Source organism: Lepidochelys kempii, chromosome 10 (assembly GCF_965140265.1).
Source record: "Lepidochelys kempii isolate rLepKem1 chromosome 10, rLepKem1.hap2, whole genome shotgun sequence".
Classification (NCBI taxonomy): domain Eukaryota; kingdom Metazoa; phylum Chordata; order Testudines; family Cheloniidae; genus Lepidochelys; species Lepidochelys kempii.
The window spans coordinates 558,062-579,165 of NC_133265.1; the positions used below are offsets into that span (position 1 = coordinate 558,062).

Below are 21,104 nucleotides of genomic sequence, written 5' to 3' on the forward strand. Positions count from 1 at the left end.
AATGGCAAGTTTCTCTGAGATGATCAGGCTGATATGAAGTAGCCACATCTGCAATTACTCATTAGTGAGGGAGCAATTGCTGAATTTACGTTAAGGGGTTAACTTTACTGAGACTGAACTATTTGCTGAATGACTTAAAATACCTTCTTAGAGTTTTTTTAAAAAATGAGTACAAGAGCTTTTTATAAGTGACCTAAAAACACTTCCTAGCCCTGCCTGAGTGTGAGCGGCGAGACTGCTGTCATCCTCATGCCCCAGGCTCAGATACATTTGTACGCCATGAGCACTGAAGCATATGGAGCAGGACCTATCTTATTCTGTGCTCTGTAAGGTACCAAACAAAGTCTGGGCACTGCATAAATAATAAGTATCCAGCCCAACACTGAGCTCTGGCTTATTGAGGGTTTCCCTTGTCTGAGACTTAGAAAAGCAGTCAAGAACTTGACCATGGCTTGGTAGAAGTAGCTTTACTGTTAGCTTTGCTACCTGCACAGTCATTTACACATGGTATCTGAGATGCATCACAACAGCCAGAGGAGAGCCAGAGAGAGAGAGATTAAAGCCAGAGAAGCAAGGCTTGGCATGACAATAATCTATTTGGGCGGCGTTAACTTCAGAAGGGTGAGGCAGGCAGGGAGTGTGCGTGTGTGAAGTTGGGAATATTAGAGATGGGAGCCCTGCATGTAGCAGCCGGCTCCTCAGTGTTGCTCTGTGTGTGCACCCTACACAGAGCTTTAGGGTGGGATTTCCCAACATGCTCAGCACTGGCCTAGCTCTGCTCCCATTGGTGTCACTTGTAAAACTCTCATTGCTGCTAATGGGGGAGTGAGGCCACCATCACATGCCTTGGGAAATGCCACCCTCATGCTCACTGTGCAGGTTTGCTTTCTAAACATGAACTCTCCAAATCAGACAATGAAAAACCAGAGCGCCTCTGAAATGGGAACTATTTCTTATAGGTCACCCTGAGACAAATGTAGCCAGCTGAAGTATGGAAGTATGGGCTGGATGAATGCACTATAAGGTGGGTAGAAAGCTGGCTAGATTGTCGGGCTCAACGGGTAGTGATCAATGGCTCCATGTCTAGTTGGCAGCCGGTGTCAAGTGGAGTGCCCCAGGGGTCGGTCCTGGGGCCGGTTTTGTTCAATATCTTCATAAATGATCTGGAGGATGGTGTGGATTGCACTCTCAGCAAATTTGCGGATGATACCAAACTGGGAGGAGTGGTGGATACGCTGGAGGGGAGGGATAGGATACAGAAGGACCTAGACAAATTGGAGGATTGGGCCAAAAGAAATCTGATGAGGTTCAATAAGGATAAGTGCAGGGTCCTGCACTTAGGACGAAAGAACCCAATGCACAGCTACAGACTAGGGACCGAATGGCTAGGCAGCAGTTCTGCGGAAAAGGACCTAGGGGTGACAGTGGACGAGAAGCTGGATATGAGTCAGCAGTGTGCCCTTGTTGCCAAGAAGGCCAATGGCATTTTGGGATGTATAAGTAGGGGCATAGCGAGCAGATCAAGGGACGTGATCGTTCCCCTCTATTCGACATTGGTGAGGCCTCATCTGGAGTACTGTGTCCAGTTTTGGGCCCCACACTTCAAGAAGGATGTGGATAAATTGGAGAGAGTCCAGCGAAGGGCAACAAAAATGATTAGGGGACTGGAACACATGAGTTATGAGGAGAGGCTGAGGGAGCTGGGATTGTTTAGCCTGCAGAAGAGAAGAATGAGGGGGGATTTGATAGCTGCTTTCAACTACCTGAAAGGGGGTTCCAAAGAAGATGGCTGTAGACTGTTCTCAATGGTAGCAGATGACAGAACGAGGAGTAATGGTCTCAAGTTGCAGTGGGGGAGGTTTAGATTGGATATTAGGAAAAACTTTTTCACTAAGAGGGTGGTGAAACACTGGAATGCGTTACCTAGGGAGGTGGTAGAATCTCCTTCCTTAGAGGTTTTTAAGGTCAGGCTTGACAAAGCCCTGGCTGGGATGATTTAACTGGGAATTGGTCCTGCTTCGAGCAGGGGGTTGGACTAGATGACCTTCTGGGGTCCCTTCCAACCCTGATATTCTATGATTCTATGATTCTATGAACTCAGAGCAGGAGGCCCCAGAGAGCTTCATAAAGTGGTTACTGTGAAACTGGACATATTTTGTTTCCTCTGCTGGCGAGGGGACTTGGGACCCTACATTCAGGGCCTTTCCCCATCACTGTGGCTTGTCAATCACTCTGGAAGTGTTGGGGTCCATGTAAGGCCAAGAGCTCTGATGACTAAGCCAACATGCAGCTGAGAAGGAAGCACCAGCACTTAGGAGCTCTGCAGCCAGCTCGTAAAAGACTGACCCTCCCTCCCCAGTTTCATTTGATATTCATGTTAGAAAACATGGGGCCAGTCTCCAAATGGGAATTTAGCTGTGGAGCAGTTTAGCCTCTGCTGTGATCACAGGCTGTCTTGGTCTCTCTGTGCTGCTGCTCTGCCTTCACTAGGGCACACCCAGGGAGTTAGCCCAGTTCTGCATTGTGTCCTCTACAAGGGAATGTTGCTGCTTTTTAACCACATGTACCCCAAAACACTTCGCAGAATGTACTGAACCAACTGTGCAAACTGGAGCTCAGTGCAATCCCTGGCTAGAGTGGAACATGTCAGCTCCTTCCCAGACCACACCAGGTCAGGCAGAAGACTCCTGTTTCCAATTGAAACAGCAGGGGGAGAGCAGGAAGGCCAGATGCAATTTGGCCAAGAGACTGGGACCACACCCTTATTTTTGTGTTCCATGGTGATGGGAAGCCAGCACTCCCTAGCACCGCACTGGAGCATTGCGGGGACAACTAACCCAGAACACAAGGCAGCCCGATTGACTCCCCTATCTGGAGCATGCACGCGGCATACCTTAACGCTATGCTGAGGCACCAGGGTCAGGCCCCTCCTAACTGGCAGTCAGCAATTCTATCAAATGAGATGGAAGGGAGTCTCTCCCCAGCCAAGCAGGTAGGAGCCATGCTGAGCTGGTCCCAGCTGGGAGTGCCCCTCCCCTGGCCGTGCTGAACTGGTCTCTGCTGGGAGTCCCCTCCCGCCAGTAGCAGGGTCGCCAACTCTCATGATTCTGTCATTAGCTTTGCGGTAGCCGACGTTTCTCCCAAGCCCTGGCTCGTTGAGTCATGTGATTACATGAGAATTTTCAGCTTTCATTCAAAAGCAATCAAAGGTAAGTTTCTAGGCAGCCCTCCTGGCTGTGGAGAAAAATGTGACCCAGTGCAGCCTGGGGGCTCTGCAACTAGCTCGTAAGAAATAAGAACGTGGAATTTATTGTTTGTAAAAATCGCATGCTTGTTTGGGGCCTAGTTTGTAACTTTTGACACTTAGGGTTGGTGATGCTGTGGCAGAGGGGGCCTGTCGTGGGAAGCCCCTCTTTGCAGATCTTACATGTCTTATCTCTGCATGGACTTCCCTCCCTGGGGCCTGTGCAGGGTCAGGTCAGAAAGGTCTAGTACCTCAGAGCGAACTAGGTGATGAAAGCCTCCGGCTGAGCAGCAAGAGATCGAGCAAGCCTATGTGCTCCTCTGCTGCCCCCGCGAGGGCACGGGGGTTAGCACGCCCTACAGCACCTGAGGGGGCTGCAACATGTCCCCACAGACCGAGGCAGACAAGGCCCTGGTCTACACTGGGGGGGCTCGATCTAAGTTACACAACTTCAGCTCCGTGAATAGCGTAGCTGAAGTCGACGTACTTAGAGCTACTCACCACGGTGTCTTCACTGCGGTAGTCGACGGCTGCCGCTCCCCTATTGAGTCTGCCTGCGCCTCTCGCGGCGCTGGAGTACAGGAGTCGACGGGAGAGCGCGCGGGGGTCGATTTATCGCCCCTAGACTAGATGCGATAAATCAACCCCCGCTGGATCGACTACTGCCCACTGATCCGGCGGGTAGTGTAGACATAGCCAAGGAGGGGAGCAGAGCTGCAGAGGGGAGGGAGTTGGGGCCAGAGGGTAGGGTGACCAGATGTCCTGATTTTATAGGGACAGTCCCGATTTTTGGGTCTTTTTCTTATATAGGCTCCTATTACCCCCCACCCCCGTCCCGATTTTTCACACTTCTTGTCTGGTCGCCCTACCAGAGGGGGCAGTGGGGCCCTAGAGGCTGCACACGGGGATATAGACAGATGAGGCCAGAGGAGCTGTGCCAAGAGGGGGCTGCATCCAGCAGAGGGGCTGAGGCTGGAGAGGAGGGGGCTCTGCCGGGAAGTCTGGGGCTACATCGAGGGGCATAAGGCAGACATTAAGTTGCCTCTAAACCTGGCTTGATGCAATTCTAGAATTCGGGGAGGAATCCCAGGGGTGAGCCTGAAGACGGCATGGCTAGGGCTCTCCTTGCTCTCTGCATCTTGATGAGCAAGCCAACCTGAAGATTTGCAGGGAGGGCACTTCCTACAAACAGAGGCCCAGGCATGCTGCCCCTGGGCCAGAGGTTCCCTGCTGGCTCAGAGATACTCTGCATGCCCAGAACAGGTCTCCTCCTGACTCTGGATCACTGATCGTTTACTCTGTGCTTGTGAATGGTGAGTGATGCTGCCCACTGGATGATGCCTGATCTCTCCTAGGAGAACTGGTGATGCTGCAGGAATCCCAGGGAACAGGAGGGATATACGGGGGCAGGAGGAGTTTATTTGTATCACAGACAGAACAGGATTATTACACTGGAAATGCAGCAGACTGCAGGCCTGGGCCCCTACACTCGCTAACAATATTATATTAACTTTACAATGCAGTTGTCCTAAATAACACAAAATGCAGTCACAAAACAGCCGGAGGCAAATGTTTTCCTGATCCCAGTGCATGTGTCACGAGTGGCTCTATTACAAGCAGGAACAGTCCAGGTTTAGTACTGTTGAAGAGTTATACTGCAGTAGTGCCCAAAGGCCTGGGTCAGGGCTTCATTATAGACAGACACACAGACAGACACATAATCCCTGCATTTCTTGCATAAATCTACAAGCCACTACAATGCTATAATTAACGTGCTTAGAAGGTATTTTTAAAGATGTTGCTTAAAGAGGCAGCCCCAAAAGCGATGAGAATTTGTCTGGAGTTGGAAGGTGTAGCTTTGCTGAGAAACTATTACATTAAGATGTAGGTTCAAAGAATGAGGGGGTAAGATTCTGGTCTGCAGAATATACTGTCAAGCCTGACTGGAACTTAGCCCTGAAACTTGAGTTCTGTTCAGTTTCTTGCACACTAAAATTTGGGTGATGATGCTTACAAAAGCTCTAAATGCCACCAAACTCTCAGGCCAAGTGCCACTAGAGAGAGCGAGTCATTTGAAAGTTTCATACTCTCTTTATAAACATGGCTTCAAAATCTTGTGCATTTCCCCAAGCTCAAGGTCCATTCCCAGGGTGCAGCTGCTTTTCCTGCATGGAAGAAATGAAATTCCATGGCTCAGTGTGCACCACTCTGACCAGCGAAGCTGTCAAAAAGTTGTTCATGTCAAATTTGATGTGACATGAACCTAGGGTGTATAGCAGCAGGAAAAGGCAAATTTCTGTGCAGCTGCTTGTTTCAGTTGCATGAAATACAGGCTGTTTGCACTCAGCACTAAGCATTTTGTTCTGTTCGTGTTGTGCTGCATAGGTTTTCTGGGCTCCTGTGTTAGTGCCTAGGCTTGGAAATGGCAAGCAGCATGAGTCCTTAGTTTGTCTGCGTCCCACTGGGCAGCGTGGCAGAGCGACAGGAGACCCACTGTTTGACGTAACTCCGCGGGAAATTCTCTCCTTCATTTTCAAGTGTGATGGATCCAGAAGTACAGCCTGAATTGGTCTGACTGCTTTTCTCAAATTCACACTCGATTGGACTCCCACAATCTGAGTCCACAAATCCACTGTCAATGGTGTCTAAATCTATGCATATTGCTGGGTAACCATCACCAGTTCGTGTATTAGGAGAGAAAAAGTCATAAGGGCCATCGCTATAGGAAACACTTTCACCATCTGGAGAAGGCAGAGAAGCTGGACTTTCTAAATCCCACTGCTCATGATGCAGGCAAAGGGCCTCTAAAATACTCCCCATCCCTCCTCCCAGGGCCTCTGCCATTGGGCGATGCACCGAGGGACTTGCACTCCTCCATGAGGGTTCCATAGACACAGAGCCAGAGGAAATTATGTTATCTTGTGCACTCAGGGCAGCCAGAGGCAAACTGCTGGAAATTTCACTGTTGTCACCGTCAAGATTAACCTTGGGGTAGCCATCCTCTCCATCAGCATCCAGATGTTCATGATCCCGGTGAGCATTGTTACAGTTGCATTGTGAGTAACAAGGTGTAAATTCATCAGCCACAGTTACTGTGTCAATAGAGAGATGACCATATGACTGGTCCTGTGTCCCACTGCTACTATTCGAACTGGACAGATGGGACTGGCTGTCCTGACCGTGCATGGCCAGGCAAGACATGCAAGTCTCGCGAGGGTGATCTTTATTGAGTTCTTTCAGCTCCTCAGCTGCAGTGTTGTGGGAAAGGTGTTTGCTGTAAACTTCTAAAACTTCTGGAAGGACAATTCCCCACTCAAAGAAATCCAGTGTTGCTTTGGTACAGGATGCACCAACCCATTTCTGCACAGAGACACAAGGAGAGAGATTATTAGCGCTGCGCTCAGTGGTTGCCAGCAGCTAGCAAATCGCATTGCCTATGGGCAGGGGTGGTATGAGGTGGCGGCGGAGCTGAGACTTGTGGCTACCCAAGGAACTGAATTGTTTTTCAGAGGGAAATCGGACTCTAACCAACCAGGAATGGCAAGAATTTCCGTGGCATTATTGCCAGGCCCAGCAGCTGCAGGAGAATTATCTGTAAGTCAATTCAATTAGGTAGTTTTATGTAGCTCTTCATTTCATTGTTTGTACTTGCCCTTCAAGCTTGGAGTGTGTCCCTGCCTTTGTACTCTGATTGTTCTGGTCAAGCTCCTAGCCTGGCCTTTGCTCCCTCATCACACAGCCCCTACCCCTTTACTGGACCCTGCCTCCCGCTGCATCCAACCCAGCAAGCCCAGCCTTACTGCTCTCTGTCATCATCTCACACACACGGCTCTGCGTGCTTGCTATGCTGCCCCTATGTCTAGAACACCCCAAACCCCATTTGCTGCAGCACTGCCCTGGCCTCTGCTCCGTTAGAAGTGTACATAATCCAAGTTTCTTTGTGTGACCTGCCCAGCCCCAGTTCATCCCCCTCTGCTCTGTTCTCACCCTCACTTGTCATGTCCTATGTACATTATGATTTAGCCCATAAGCACCTAGGGGCTGGGACATATCTGTCTGAAGTCGGGGGGGAGGGGAGCCCTCATGGTTGTTGGGCACGGCCCAAAGAAGAATAAATACTTCATTGTCGTTATTTCTCAGCTGTCACTCCTGGCTGAATCCTCTAATTCTCTTTGAAACTCTAGGGGCTTGTCTACACTGCTAAGGTCGATGAAACTTACGTTGCTCAGGCGTGTTAAAAAACTACCCCCCTGAGCGATGCATGTTACATCGACTTAAACTGGTGTCCACACCACACTATGCCAGTGGGAAACGCTCTCCCACCAACATAGCTTCCGCCTCTTGTTGTGGTGGAGTAATTACATTGACGGAGGAGTACTTTCCTGTCAGCATAGTGTCGGCGTGGTAGTGAAGACAAGCCCTAGCTAAAACCAGATGTTGTTCCAATGGCCCTGTACTAATTAATATCAATCATTTATATTGCAGAAGTGCACAAACTGTGCTGGGTGCTCTACAGACATCTAGACAAACACAGTCCCTGCTCCAAATTGCGCTCAGTCTAACTAGACAGAGCAGCGAAATGTTGGGGGTCAGGTTTGGAATACTGCTTGTTACCGTCTCACACGTGACATGGAAAACATACATTTAAAGCTGCAATCATAAGGTTTGTGTTGATTAATTGATTTTTAACCCTGGCTGTCTCTGAGCTGTAAAGGGTAGGAATGGGAAGGTGCTTAGACAGTGCAAAAGGCTGTTTACAAAAAAAGTGCAAATCCCTTTTCTTGGAGTTAAACGGGCAGAATGTATTTGCTGCTTGCCTGCTATCTCTCACTCCTTCTCCCAAGGGTCCAGTTCCACTCATAGTACAACAAAATTGTACGAAATAACTAGTAAGCAACACTACTCTGCTTTCATCTCTGTCTGTATTTCTTGCAATATGTTCTCTAACAATGCTGCCTGCACTTAATAATGGGAATCACTTTTGACACGGTTACCCACAGTATTCTTGCCAGCAAGTTAAAGAAGTATGGGCTGGATGAATGGACTATAAGGTGGATAGAAAGCTGGCTAGATTGTCGGGCTCAACGGGTAGTGATCAATGGCTCCATGTCTAGTTGGCAGCCGGTATCAAGTGGAGTGCCCCAGGGGTCGGTCCTGGGGTCGGTTTTGTTCAATATCTTCATAAATGATCTGGAGGATGGCGTGGATTGCACCCTCAGCAAATTTGCAGATGACACGAAACTGGGAGGAGTGGTAGATACGCTGGAGGGTAGGGATAGGATACAGAGGGCCCGAGACAAATTGGAGGATTGGGCCAAAAGAAATCTGATGAGGTTCAACAAAGACAAGTGCAGAGTCCTGCACTTAGGATGGAAGAATCCCATGCACCGCTAAAGACTAGGGGCCGAATGGCTCGGCAGCAGTTCTGCAGAAAAGGACCTAGGGGTTACAGTAGACGAGAAGTTGGATATGAGTCAACAGTGTGCCCTTGTTGCCAAGAAGGCCAATGGCATTTTGGGATGTATAAGTAGGGGCATTGCCAACAGATCGAGGGACGTGATCATTCCCCTCTATTCGACATTGGTGAGGCCTCATCTGGAGTATTGTGTCCAGTTTTGGGCCCCACACTACAAGAAGGATGTGGAAAAATTGGAAAGAGTCCAGCGGAGGGCAACAAAAATGATTAGGGGACTGGAACACATGACTTATGAGGAGAGGCTGAGGGAACTGGGGATGTTTAGTCTTCAGAAGAGAAGAATGAGGGGGGATTTGATAGCTGCTTTCAACTACCTGAAAGGGGGTTCCAAAGAGGATGGATCTAGACTGTTCTCAGTGGTAGCAGATGACAGAACAAGAAGTAATGGTCTCAAGTTGCAGTGGGGGAGATTTAGGTTGGATATTAGGAAAAACTTTTTCACGACGAGGGTGGTGAAACACTGGAATGCGTTACCTAGGGAGGTGGTGGAATCTCCTTCCCTAGAAGTTTTTAAGGTCAGGCTTGACAAAGCCCTGGCTGGGATGATTTAGTCGGGGATCGGTCCTGCTTTGAGCAGGGGGTTGGACTAGATGACCTCCTGAGGTCCCTTCCAAACCTGATATTCTATGATTCCCTGCCAGCCAGATCCAGGACTAGAGTATGCCAGGCACATCCACGGACAAAAATGGAGACACCCTTCATTCCACCAGCTCTGTACGGGGCTGGTATGGGAATCGTGATGGAATAAATGGGCCTAGAACAGTGGTTCTCAAACTTTTGTACTGGTGACCCCTTTCATATAGCAAGCCTCTGAGTGTGACCCCCCCTTATGAATTAAAAACACTTTTAAATATATTTAGTATCATTATAAATTCTGGAGGCAAAGTGGGGTTTGGAATGGAGGCTGACAGCTCGCAACCCCCCATGTAATACTCTCACGACCCCCTGAGGGGTCCGGACCCCCCAGTTTGAGACCCCCTGGCCTAGAGAGCCAAAGGTGCTAGGATTCCACCCTCTGTAAACAGAACAGCTTTGGAGTTGGTATTTTTCGTTCTTCCATAACTCAGAAATTACTGACCAGATTTTCATTGAATTAAAAATAATAATTAATAAAAGACAACAACCAGCCCTGAGCCCTCTCTGGGCTAAGCCCCTGCCTGGGGAGAGCAGAGAGCTAAGGAGGAATGTTCACAAAGTAAAGAGTAAGTGAAAACAAAGCCATAACTGACCCTCACACTCTCCGCACTCACTACCCACAGCTGCTACCAAGACTCCAAAGCATCTGAGAAGGGACAAGTCCACGGAGTGTGGTACTCTGACTGCCTTTTCCCTCAGGGCTCCCTGTAGAGAATTTCCAGCTTATTTGCAAGAGGAATACCTCAGCTGCCTGGTTTTGTGCAGACAGACTGTGGCTGAATATGTCCTAGAACAGTTGTTTTTTGCCAGCTGGTAATAAAGTCCCTGTTCAGGTGTTAGCAAGGTCACCACATCCTCTGTAGCGCCCTTGTCTGTGCATTTCGTGCTGCGGCTGATAACCGTGTGGGCGACTGTTGCTTTATTCTGCAACTTTATTAATTTCCCAGAAGTTTCTCAGCTTCACCATTTTAGAAATGAATGACCTTTCATTCCCTCTCAGCAGCCTAACGAGGAACAGAGTGGGCAAAACCCTCTGTCCCAGTCCGATGGAGAATGGCTGTCACTTTTCTACCTCAGAGCAGGAAGTGACCTCTGTCCAGAGCGCTGAGACATCCTTTGGGACGAGCAATGCTCAGGGCAGGGCTGCTGAAGACAATGAAAGAATCACTGCAGTTTGAACACCTGTCGCCTACGGGGCTGGGGGTTATCTCAGGGATGCTGGTTTAACCCAAACTGACACCAAATCAGCAAACATCTCCAAATGTACATTCCTTCCATGCAACGACCAGGAAAGCACAGTTCCCCCAAGGCTGCCCCTCTGCTTCCCCAACCGGCCCTACCTCAGTGGCTGGTCAGCACGGCCCCTGCCTTGCCCCCTCCTTTCAGGGTAGTAAGTAGACCTGGCTGCCCTTGCTGAGCTCCCAGCTGGCAGTGCCTCCCTGAGTTGCCTCGGAACCATGGCTGGGATTAGCTCCAGGCTCTCGTATGACTTGGCTCAGCCTCTGGCTAAGGCAGGGGTGGGCAAACCTTTTGGCCCGAAGGCCACACCTAGGAATAGAAATTGTATGGCGGGCCATGAATGCTTACAAAATTAGGGTTGGGGTGCAGGAGGGGCTGATGGCTCTAGCTTGGGGTGCGGACTCTGGGGTGGGGCTGGGGAGGAGAGGTTTGGGGTGCAGGAGGGTGCTCTGGGCTGGGATCAAGGGGTTCGGAGGGCAGGAGGGGGATCAGGGCTGGGGCAGAGGTTTGGGGCATGGAAGGAGGCTCAGGGGTGCAGGCTGTGGGGGAAGCATGCAGAGCAGAGCCCCCTGGCTGCCCCTATGTGAAGGAGCTGGAGTGGGGCCATGGCGCTGCTTTCAGGAGCCGTGTGGAGTGGCTCTCAACCCTGCTCTCTGGCTGGAGTGCTGGAGCGGAACAAGCCCCAGGCCCCGCTCCCCAGCAGGAGCTTGAGGGCCGGATTAAAATGGCTGGTGGGCCAGATCTGCCCACGAGCCATTTTAATCCACCCCTGGGCTAAGGGCACCAGGGGGGCGGGATGTTGCAGCACTTGAAGGTCCCTTTCTGGGAGTTAGTAAGAGACCTCAGCAGCCTCACACTGCTGAGAGGGAGTTTCTTCTTTACCCTGTCAGAGAGCTGAGCTGGCTTATGTCCTGAAATGGGAGATATAAATTTATATTGTTTATCTTCTCTACTGTAACTGTGCACGCGCTTTTAGACAGATACACAGCCGGTCCTTTTAGAGTCCTGCTAAGCCCTTGGCTTCAATGATATCTTGTGGCAGTGAATTCCACATATTTATTATGACTTACATAAAAAATGCTTCCTTTATCAATTCTAAGTGTGTTGCCTTTCATTGTCCTTGAAGGTCCCTTTGCTCTTGTGTTATGAGAGAGGGTGAACGGGAGTGTGCAGTGATTCTCCTCTAGACTAGGCAGTATTTTGTGTACCTCTGTCAAGTCCCTTCTTCTCAAGTCCCTTCTTTCTAATTACACCAATCTTTTCAGTCTCTCATGATACACACTGTCTCAAGGCTTGTAATCAATTTACTTCTTTGTCTCCTAACACCTTCTATTTTTACTATGTTCTTTTGGAAATGCTCTGACCACACAGCACATGGTGTGCCAGGTGCAGACCTACCATTCATTTATGGGATGGCATTATAATATTTTCAGTATACTATTCTAGTCCATTTTTTATATATTGTAATTTTCTGCAATTCTGAGCTAGCATCTCATGGTGCAAAACTGGGAACTCGTTGTGGGAGTCAGCTGCTGCTTGGATCTGGGGCTTGGGTAACCACTCAACTATTATGCAGTAAAGGCAGGGTCATGTGCAGGGAAAGCGGTTTATGCTGAGGCATCAGAATGACTGCAATGAGAGCAACAAGATGGCAAAGTCCCCGGCGTAGATGCCATAGCTGATCAGCCTCAGGGAGAAACACCCAGGAATAAAGAAATGTGTTTCAAACCCCTCAGCAATAAGTGAGGTGAGAGGAGCATGAAAGGCTTGGTAAGTTTAATGAAGGTGCAAGAAGGGAAGAAGGTGGAAATGGAAGAAGGGAGCAGAGAGCAGAAGGGGAGCTGGGAGGGGCACTGTAATGGGAGGCATGTTTTATTTTGTTCTGCATGAACCCATGAGCAGAAAATATGAAACTTTACCCTTTTAACCAACAGTCTCTTTGGGCACCTGGCTAAAGTCTCTACATTCGGGCGCAGCTGGTGTTTCTCCCAAGGGGGTCAGAGAAGAAACAGAAACAAGAACTAGCTTTTGAAGTGCCTCTAATAAGACCTGCTTTAGCAATAGGTTTTGTGAAGGAAGATGAGGTAATGTGAAATCTGTATTCGGACACTGGCATTATCCCCATTCGTCCATTGTATGGCAGGGTCCCCTCTGAACCATGCACTGAAAAGCACACTTGGAATTCACAGTCTTTTCCCCTCACTTTAAAGTCCATCAGAATTCCATTGTGAACCCTGCTCTTTGCATGCCATTTAGCCAGAGAGGGAAATATTAAGGATTAAGGCAAAAAAGAGTTTGGCTGTTTTTAAGTGAAAAGAGAATCAGGGTAACTAGATAAAGTTACTGACTAAGACAGATAATATCATATTGCCCCTATATAAATCCATGGTACACCCACATCTTGAATACTGTGTGCAGATGTGGTCACCCCATCTCAAAAAAAGATATATTGGAATTGGAAAAGGTTCAGAGAAGGGCAACAAAAATGATTAGGGGTGTGGAACTGCTTCAGTATGAGGAAAGATTAATAAGACTGAGACTTGTCAGCTTGGAAAAGAGACGACTGAGGGGGGATATGATTGAGGTCTATAAAATAATGACTGGTGTGGAGAAAGTAAACAGGAAGTGTTATTTACCCCTTCTCATAACACAAGAACTAGGGGGCAACAAATGAAATTAACAGGCAGCAGGTTTAAAACAAACAAAAGGAAGTATTTCTTCACAGTCAGCCTGTGGAACTCTTTGCCAGAAGATGTTGTGAAGGCCAAGACTACAACAGGGTTCAAAAAAGAACTAGCTAAGTTCATGGAGGGTAGGTCCATCGATGGCTATTAGCCAGGATGGGCAGGAATGGTGCCCCTAGCTTCTGTTTGCCAGAAGCTGGGAATGGGCGATAGGGGATGGATCACTTGGTGATTCCGTGTTCTGTTCATTCCCTCTGGGGCACCTGGCATAGGCCACTGTCGGAAGACAGGATACTGGGCTAAATGGACCTTTGGTCTGACCCAGTATGGTCGTTCTTATGACTTCAGAAGGATACGCGCCTAACTCAGAGATAGCTGCAGCTTGATGAATGTTACTTGGCTGGTTATTTACCCCTCCAGGTCTAACCATGTTTCCAGGCTGTTACCTACAACTGGTCTCTGGATTAAAAGATCTCCTAGAGGGGATTGCAAGGGCTAACACTGGGTTCCTGGCATAAGCAGAAGACTGGAATGAGAGTGGTCCTAGACTGCACCTCATAAAGCACTCAGATGGCTACTGGGTATACAAGAGAGTGCTTGGCCAGCTATGTCCTGGGTATAACATCTTTATGATATTAAGGTGCAGCACAAGAGCCATATTCCGGTGCAGTGCAAACATAGAGGCCCAAACACAAAGCAGCAGGGAGAGGCTGTGCAGAGCTGGTTTAGCTCCCCAAGGGTTGTGAGTGAATCTGCTGTGTTACTGCAGTAAAAGGTGCTCCACGGGGGTACAATGACAAAGTGGCCAAGAATTTGAAGACTGAAAATGAAAGTGCAGAGCTAAAGACTCCCCCAAATTATTCTCTCCATAGCCCCCAAAGCTGGCCAGCAGGCCTGCTCTTTCCACAGGCAGACACACTGGTAAATTCAAACCTGCACCCAAGTGTCACTTGATATTCTCTTGCAATAGACTCCTCCTCCCATTGCTTCCTCTGGAAAGCCCTAGCCTGAGTGAAGGAGCTGGGCCGTTTGTTTTAATTCTGCCGTGTGCCCCTCTGCTTGTGGACGTGATTTGTTCCATTTATACCTTGAAATCTCCGTTGTGTACCACATAAAGTGGTTTGAAAAAGGGAGCAGGATCTGGGACGAAAACCCCCAGCTTTTTCCATATGCTGGAAGAGAAAGCAAGAGCAAGGATTCAGTGTCAGGCATGTTTCACAGTCCAAAGCCAAAGCATCTGGGATTGAGCAGCTGGAGTCGCCTGCCCAGGCCTTGTTGGGAGCCTAATTCCCCTTGAGTGGGTTCTGCTAAGAAAATGGACGGATCTGCCCTCGGGATAATGCTCCATCCTCCTATATATCAGGATGGACCAGGCTAATGGAGTTTTCGACTAGCGTGATCTCCAGGCTCTGCCCAACAAAAATGTGAGCCAGGAGCCCTGCCTCCCGAAATGCTCAGCACCCCCTCCTGAAATGCTCAGGCCCCAGGCTTGTCTTGAAAAAAGGCTCCCAGCTTCTGCCCCAGAATTTTGTGGTCCTTGCCCCCCAACCCTACACATGGTCTCCCAGGCCTGGAAATGCCCAGTGCCCAGGGTCCCCGGAGGCTACAAAGCCCAGGGACCCTTCCTTCACCCAGCCTGAGGTGGGAGTTTGTAAGAGCTTGGAGCAGGTGCACTTTGCCCGGTCTGGGTTCTGCTCCCAGATTCCCCCGTCTGGATCATTAGAGACTCTATCTCACCTCGCCCCAGGCGCTGTGGCTTTCACACAAGCAGTAATTAGCTGTGCTCCCAGTTCAGAGGGGCAGGAGAAAAGTCCAGCCCACGAGAGCTTCACTGGAACCATGGCTCCACTAGAGGGCAGAGTCCCCCCAGAAAGGAGAGGGCGAGGAGTCAGCATGCTAACAACAGAGGCCCCGGAGCTCGCTTGCCCCAGGCAGCAGCAGATCTCTCTGGGAAGGGCCGTGCTGTGGGCACAGACAGGGCTGTGAGCCCACCAAGCACTGCCCCAGTCCTATTCACCCAGGAGATCATAGTAGAGGGCTGAGTCTTTGTGCCTTTCATGGTGGGATACTAATGAAAGTGGAGTCCCCTCCCCTCCTCCTGGGAAGAGGAACAGCGCTGTGCAAACAGTCGCTAGTTAACTGCTGACTTGGACTGACAAGGGTCAGAAACCTTGGGACTGGGCGGTCACATAGAGCAGATGCCGAGCAGAGTATTTCCCAGCACCCCCTGTGTGTTCTTACCTCTGGTGTCTGGCCAGAAACACTGTGATGGAGACAGCAACCAGAGCAAAGGCGAGCAGCGACACCAGCCATCGTACTCCTGGGCTCTCTGAGGGAGAACCAAGTAGGATTAGTCAGTTCTTACCCTGCATTTCGGCTTCTGTCTAAAGATACCAGAGAAAGCAGGAGAAGTCAAGGACAGAGGGGTGGAAAAGCACTGGGATTTCTACACCCCAAATCTTTTCCTATGGGCTCTGAGGTGCTGGCCGGTGGCACAGCTCTCTGGAGCTGGGGTCAGGCATTTCTTTTCCTCCTTGGGAGCCCAGATGGTATTGCTCCCATGGCAGGGGTATGGGCAGCACAGAATCTGATTGCAACCTGGGCTGTTTGTCCACAGCTTTGGCAGAGTTGCATCCTGCGGACATCACACTTTGTTGGATCACTTTCTGTTAGGAGACACAGGACTCAACGTGCAGCTCCGTGTGCCAAGGATCCCTGTTCTGGTATTGGTCAGCTGTGTCTGATTAGCACCTCCCTGGGACACCTTCCATGGGCTTCAGAAGTAGGCAAGGAAAGGGGGCCTGGATGATGAGGCAGGCAAGTGGCCTGGGGTGCAGGGGGAGGGACACAAAGACATCATATGGACTGAGCTACAACATAAACCTACAACACAGAGCAGAAAGCACCCTTGGCATATGCCTCAGGGGAGAGCCCAGCTCCGGCAGGTGGAAGTCCTTTGCCAATAGCCAATAGCCCTAGTCCCTCCCCCTGCACAACTTGAGGAAATATTCCCCCAAGGCACTGGTGGAAGCACCCTCTACCCACTTGGCCAAATATGCTACCTATGTTGCTTAGTGCACTGGCATGAGCTCTATGCATGAGTCAGAATCACATGCTGTATAATGTGAATGCCAGATCGCTGTACCAAACCTCAGTGTCAAAGCTGGATATAAACTCCCCAGTCATAAAAGTCAGAGCCCTGAACTCAAATCTGAAAGCAGGCTCCCCGAACCCAACACCCAGATCTGAATGTGGGACCCTGAACTCCAATAATGGAACCTGCTCATCCCAGACTGTCCCGATTTCTGAAAATTATCAGCAAGCAGGATCCTGGAAGGCCAACATTTAAAGAGAACTGGTAATAGCCCTCACTGCTCTGTCTTCAGGGGATGGTGCCTCCCGAGGTATGTCTACCTGATGTTAAAACCCAGGGCAATGAGTCTCAGAGACCAGGGCTGAACAACGCAATGGGCTGAGCTTTGTGCTGTGACTCTGCAGCCATGGTCCTGGCTCCTGTTTTAATAAACTACAGTTTCAGGAACTGTTCACTAACATCAGACAGGGGAGGATGCAGCAAGGACAGGAAGGCAAAGAGAGGCTGATGCTCTGTTTACCCTCAGGTTCAGTTTTCAGGGTTAGCAGGGGACTCCATTCACTCCAAACCCCAAGGTAGTCAGAGCCAGGGCGGGGCTTGGCTCGCACCTGGAACTCATAGTCTGTGTCCCTCTGGAATTCCAGGGGCAGGAGCACCATGCTTCGCTTGTCCTCTGGGATCACTTTACTCTTCTGATTCTGTGCAAAGTGAAACACCACAGCAGCTTTTAGCAGAAGTTGAGGGTTCGTTCCCAGCCCCCTCTCGCTCCCCACCCGCAAAGGTTCTGCTTCTGACTAAGAAAGTGTCAGTTTCAATATTAGACCAACAAACTGTAACCTTTCAGAACCATCTGATCCCGTTGCTTTGCCCTCTGAACAGCAATGACATCTCACTAGAGACAGGCCTAAGCCCACAAAACAGATCTGGCTTGCAAGCATCCAAAGTCTTGCAGGTGTCGAGGTCTGGGTTTTTCGATCCCATCTATCTTTATTCCAGCACTGATGGGTTAGCACTTCCTTAGTTCCTTGCAGAAGGCGATGCTTTGACCCCCAGCTCCCTCTGAAATGCTCTGTTCTGTTGCACTGTTGGTAGCTAGACAGGTCTGAACACATCCTAGAAAGGAGAAGAGGGCGGTGGGACTTCCCCTGCAGGGAGCCACCAGGGCTGGGTCAGACCTACCCCCAAGAACTTCTCCTGGCTCTAGGAAGCTTTGTACCCACCATGCTGCTTTCTACCTCCATCACTCCTCAGCTGCAGGGGGAGGGGTCCCTGTATGGGGAGTTGCCCCCCATTCACCTAATCTCCATGCAGCCAGACCCCCCCACCCCCAGAAACTCCCAACTGTGGGCTCCCCCACCTGAATCGCCACCCTGCCAAGCCTCACCCCCTGCATCCAGAGCCCCCCTGCTGAGCTCCACCCCCATGCACCCAGATCCCCCACAAAGCCTCACCCCCTCTTTGCCCCCCCCAAATACAGTAGTCAAACTATGCCTCTGGCTGAGGGAGAGGGGCACGCAGCCTGTCCGTTTCTCCAGGGGAGCACAGTCTGGAGTGCAATTTGCCTTAAGCAGTAACTTTATCGGAGATGTCTGTACCTAGCAGTACCTAGGGCAGATGGGGAGCCAGGCAGCCAGGGTCTGGATCTCTGCATAGGATCTAATAGCCCCGAGGCTAATCCTTGGCTGGCTGCAGCATTGGACTGGTGTACAATTCATCTGGTGTAGGACAGGCCTGAGCTAGAAGTCTTGCCTACAAAAGACAGAGCCTCTCAAACACGAGGACAAACTAGCCTGATCTCCAAATGCTGCTTCAACCTTAGTTCTGTTTCCAGCCAAGACAATCAAATGAAAACACCACGTACACCCCAAGGATATCTTCTCCTCGCCCACCCACATCAGAGCTCAGGGTTATTATTTTACAAGTTCCTGGGCTTCTCCTGCTTTGGTTCATGCCTGAACATGTGTTCTGCTGGCACATGCAATTTCATGGGTATCCTTGCTTCCCTCTTACCGCCCAGGTGTCACTCTTCTTCTTATACCGCAGTTCATATTCCAGCTCATCATCCAAATAGTAATAGAGAGAGTTCTGATAGATGGTTTTCCAGGAGATATTATATCCATTTGAAAACACGGCAGTCAGATTGAACGGAGGATAAGGTTTAACTGTGGGTGGGAACACAGAAAGACAAATTGTGCCGATTTTTACAATCCTGAGACCTCCCAGCCCCGAGGAGAGGTGCACAGTCTGGGTGCAGTGGACTGGAATTGTCTTTGAAAGCATCAATTACTTATTACTCATGGCCATGCAATGTCGTCCATTTTCCTGTAATCTTTTTCACACTCATCTAGACACTTGTTACCTGACGTTTAATTTTCAGAATAAACCGAATCCCGAGACTCCGACAGTGGGTTACAGCCCTTTGTGCGTCTAGTTGGGCACCCATTAACCTCACGGCTTATTGCAGGATTCAGGGTTCAGCACCATGCTGTGTGAACTGGCAGAATAAGCTATGCCAGAATCTACCCTGAACTTCCCATCAGGAAGACCAACTCCCCTGTACAAGAGGTGACTCAGGAAAGAGGGAGAGGCCCTGCCTGCATTATTCTAGGGATATTTTATGCCACCAGACAGGGCAATAACTTCATGTTGCTCTTTAATTTCCCACTGGAAAGGCTGCTACAGTCCTGTACAGGGGATATTTGTGACATGTTCAATGGCAGTGACCCTTCACTGTCACGTCTGATTCTGGCTAAATAACTAACATCATAGTTATTTGGATCCGGAGCAGATCTGAGGTGGGAACAAGTCACCTGATACTCAAGGGACAAGAGCTATCTAGGGACCCACTCCAGCCTTGGCAGTGGGTTAGTATCCTTATGCAGCAGGCCCCCTACCTAGCAACAGGCATGCGCAAGCCCTTGATGCTGTTTTATGCACTCATAGGAGACTCAGAGCTACATATGCCCAGAGGCACCTGGATCTAAGTACTGAAAGCCAGGCTCATGATTTCTTGTACTTACTATTCTTGCTCAGAAGAAATTCACTGCATGCTTTGGAAGTTGTGTACTGCCCATCAGCTAGCTTTGTTACATCTACTCTGAACTTGTCATCAGAATTGAATTCCTTCAGGTCCATGGAGCATGTGTACTGAGTGTGAGTAGCAGTTCTGGACGACTGGAGGAGATTGCAGAAGTGCTCAGAAATTTTCATCTCTTCTTCAAGGAACCTTTAAAAATCAAATATACGTCCATTCATGTTTTAATGGGGCTGGGCTGTGATTTGTTTAACAGCTGTGACAAAGCTCTGTCCTTGCCTCCGTGGATCCTGCGTTTCCTGGCGGATTTCACTAGCCTCATAGATTCATAGATATTTAGGTCAGAAGGGACCATTATGATCATCTAGTCTGACCTCCTGCACAACGCAGGCCACAGAATTTCACCCACCACTCCTGCAAAAAACCTCACACCTATATCTGTACGTATCCCTTCTCTCTCTAGAGACAAGGGTCACAGTCTACTGAGCCATTTTCATCATAAGCCAGCAAGGGAGGTGAGGAGAAGTTATCTTTCCTTGCACAGTCTCTGTTGTCTCCCAGTCTCAGTGATTAATCAGGGGGCAAAGGTGGGGGGGGAGCCCGGGCCCACCCTCTGCTCCGGGCTCCAGCCAGGGACCCTAATAGTATCAGCTATGGTAGCTGACCTTTTAGAAACATGACATGTACAATTCCCTGGGCTACTTCCTCCATAGCAGCCCTCACTTCCTCCAGCTCCACTTCACCCTTACCTCAGGGCCTCCTTCCTTGTGCCTGATATGGTGTGTACTACTCAGCCTCTCCAACAGCGCAACTTCCTCCCACAGCTCCTAACATGCACCCTCACCTGACTGACTGGGAAGCTTTTAACTAGTTTCAGCCAGCCCCTGATTGGCTTCAGGTGTCCCAATCAACCTAGCCTTCTCCCTGCCTTCTGGAAAATTCTTAATTGGCCCCAGGTGTCTTAAGTGACCTGGAGCAGCTGCCATTTCACTTATCCTGGTACCAGGGATTTGTTTAGCCTGGAGCTAATATATCTATCTCCCACTACTTTTCTATAGCCATCTGGCCTTGCCCCGTCACATATCCCCCTCCTCTGCTCAACACCATAGAGTTGGGCAACTTGGGACGCCAGGCAGTATGCTCATGACAGACCATCAGCTTTGCCATGGTGGCATCCAGCCCTGTGCCATATGTGGAACTGGAATGGTTGGCGGGATAAGAACCACCTGGTGACCCTTGCATTCTTTTCCTTATTCCGCTGCATCCACTGGAGGGGTGCATAGTCCGTCACAAGAGTAAATCGCCGGCCTAAGAGGTAATAATGCAGTGTCTCCATAGTCCATCTGACAGCAAGGTATTCTCTCTCGACTACTGCGTATTTCTGTTCTCTTGGGAGAAGCTTTCTGCTTAGGTAGAGGATTGGGTGATCCTCTTCTTCCACCATTTGCGACAGAACTGCCCCCAACCCCACCTCGGAAGTGTCTGTTTGTAAAATAAATTCCCTGTTAAAGTCTGGGGCTATGAGTACGGGGTCATTACAAAGGGCTGTCTGAAGGTCTGTAAATGCCCCCTCTGCTGCGTCAGTCCACTTTACCATGTCTGGACCTCTGGCCTTCACCAGGTCCGTTAGGGGACTTGCCCTAGTGGCGAAGTGGGGAATAAACCGTCGGTAGTAGCCTACCACGCCTAGGAATGCA

The 21,104-nt window shown here is 49.7% G+C and overlaps 1 protein-coding gene across 1 annotated transcript in view; it reads right to left on the minus strand.

Annotated features, from left to right (window-relative positions):
* Positions 1-4,651: 4,651 nt before the first annotated feature.
* The window catches only part of IL21R (interleukin 21 receptor), a 32,628-nt gene continuing 16,175 nt past the window's right edge, over positions 4,652-21,104 (minus strand). The window contains exons 4-9 of the mRNA XM_073361584.1: positions 19,394-19,599; positions 18,384-18,535; positions 16,894-17,071; positions 15,521-15,608; positions 14,367-14,451; positions 4,652-6,604 (exon numbers count right to left, since the gene is read on the minus strand). Coding sequence (XP_073217685.1) covers positions 5,687-6,604; positions 14,367-14,451; positions 15,521-15,608; positions 16,894-17,071; positions 18,384-18,535; positions 19,394-19,599 — 1,627 coding nt within the window. The 3' untranslated portion in view covers positions 4,652-5,686. The remainder of the gene's footprint in view (positions 6,605-14,366; positions 14,452-15,520; positions 15,609-16,893; positions 17,072-18,383; positions 18,536-19,393; positions 19,600-21,104) is intronic.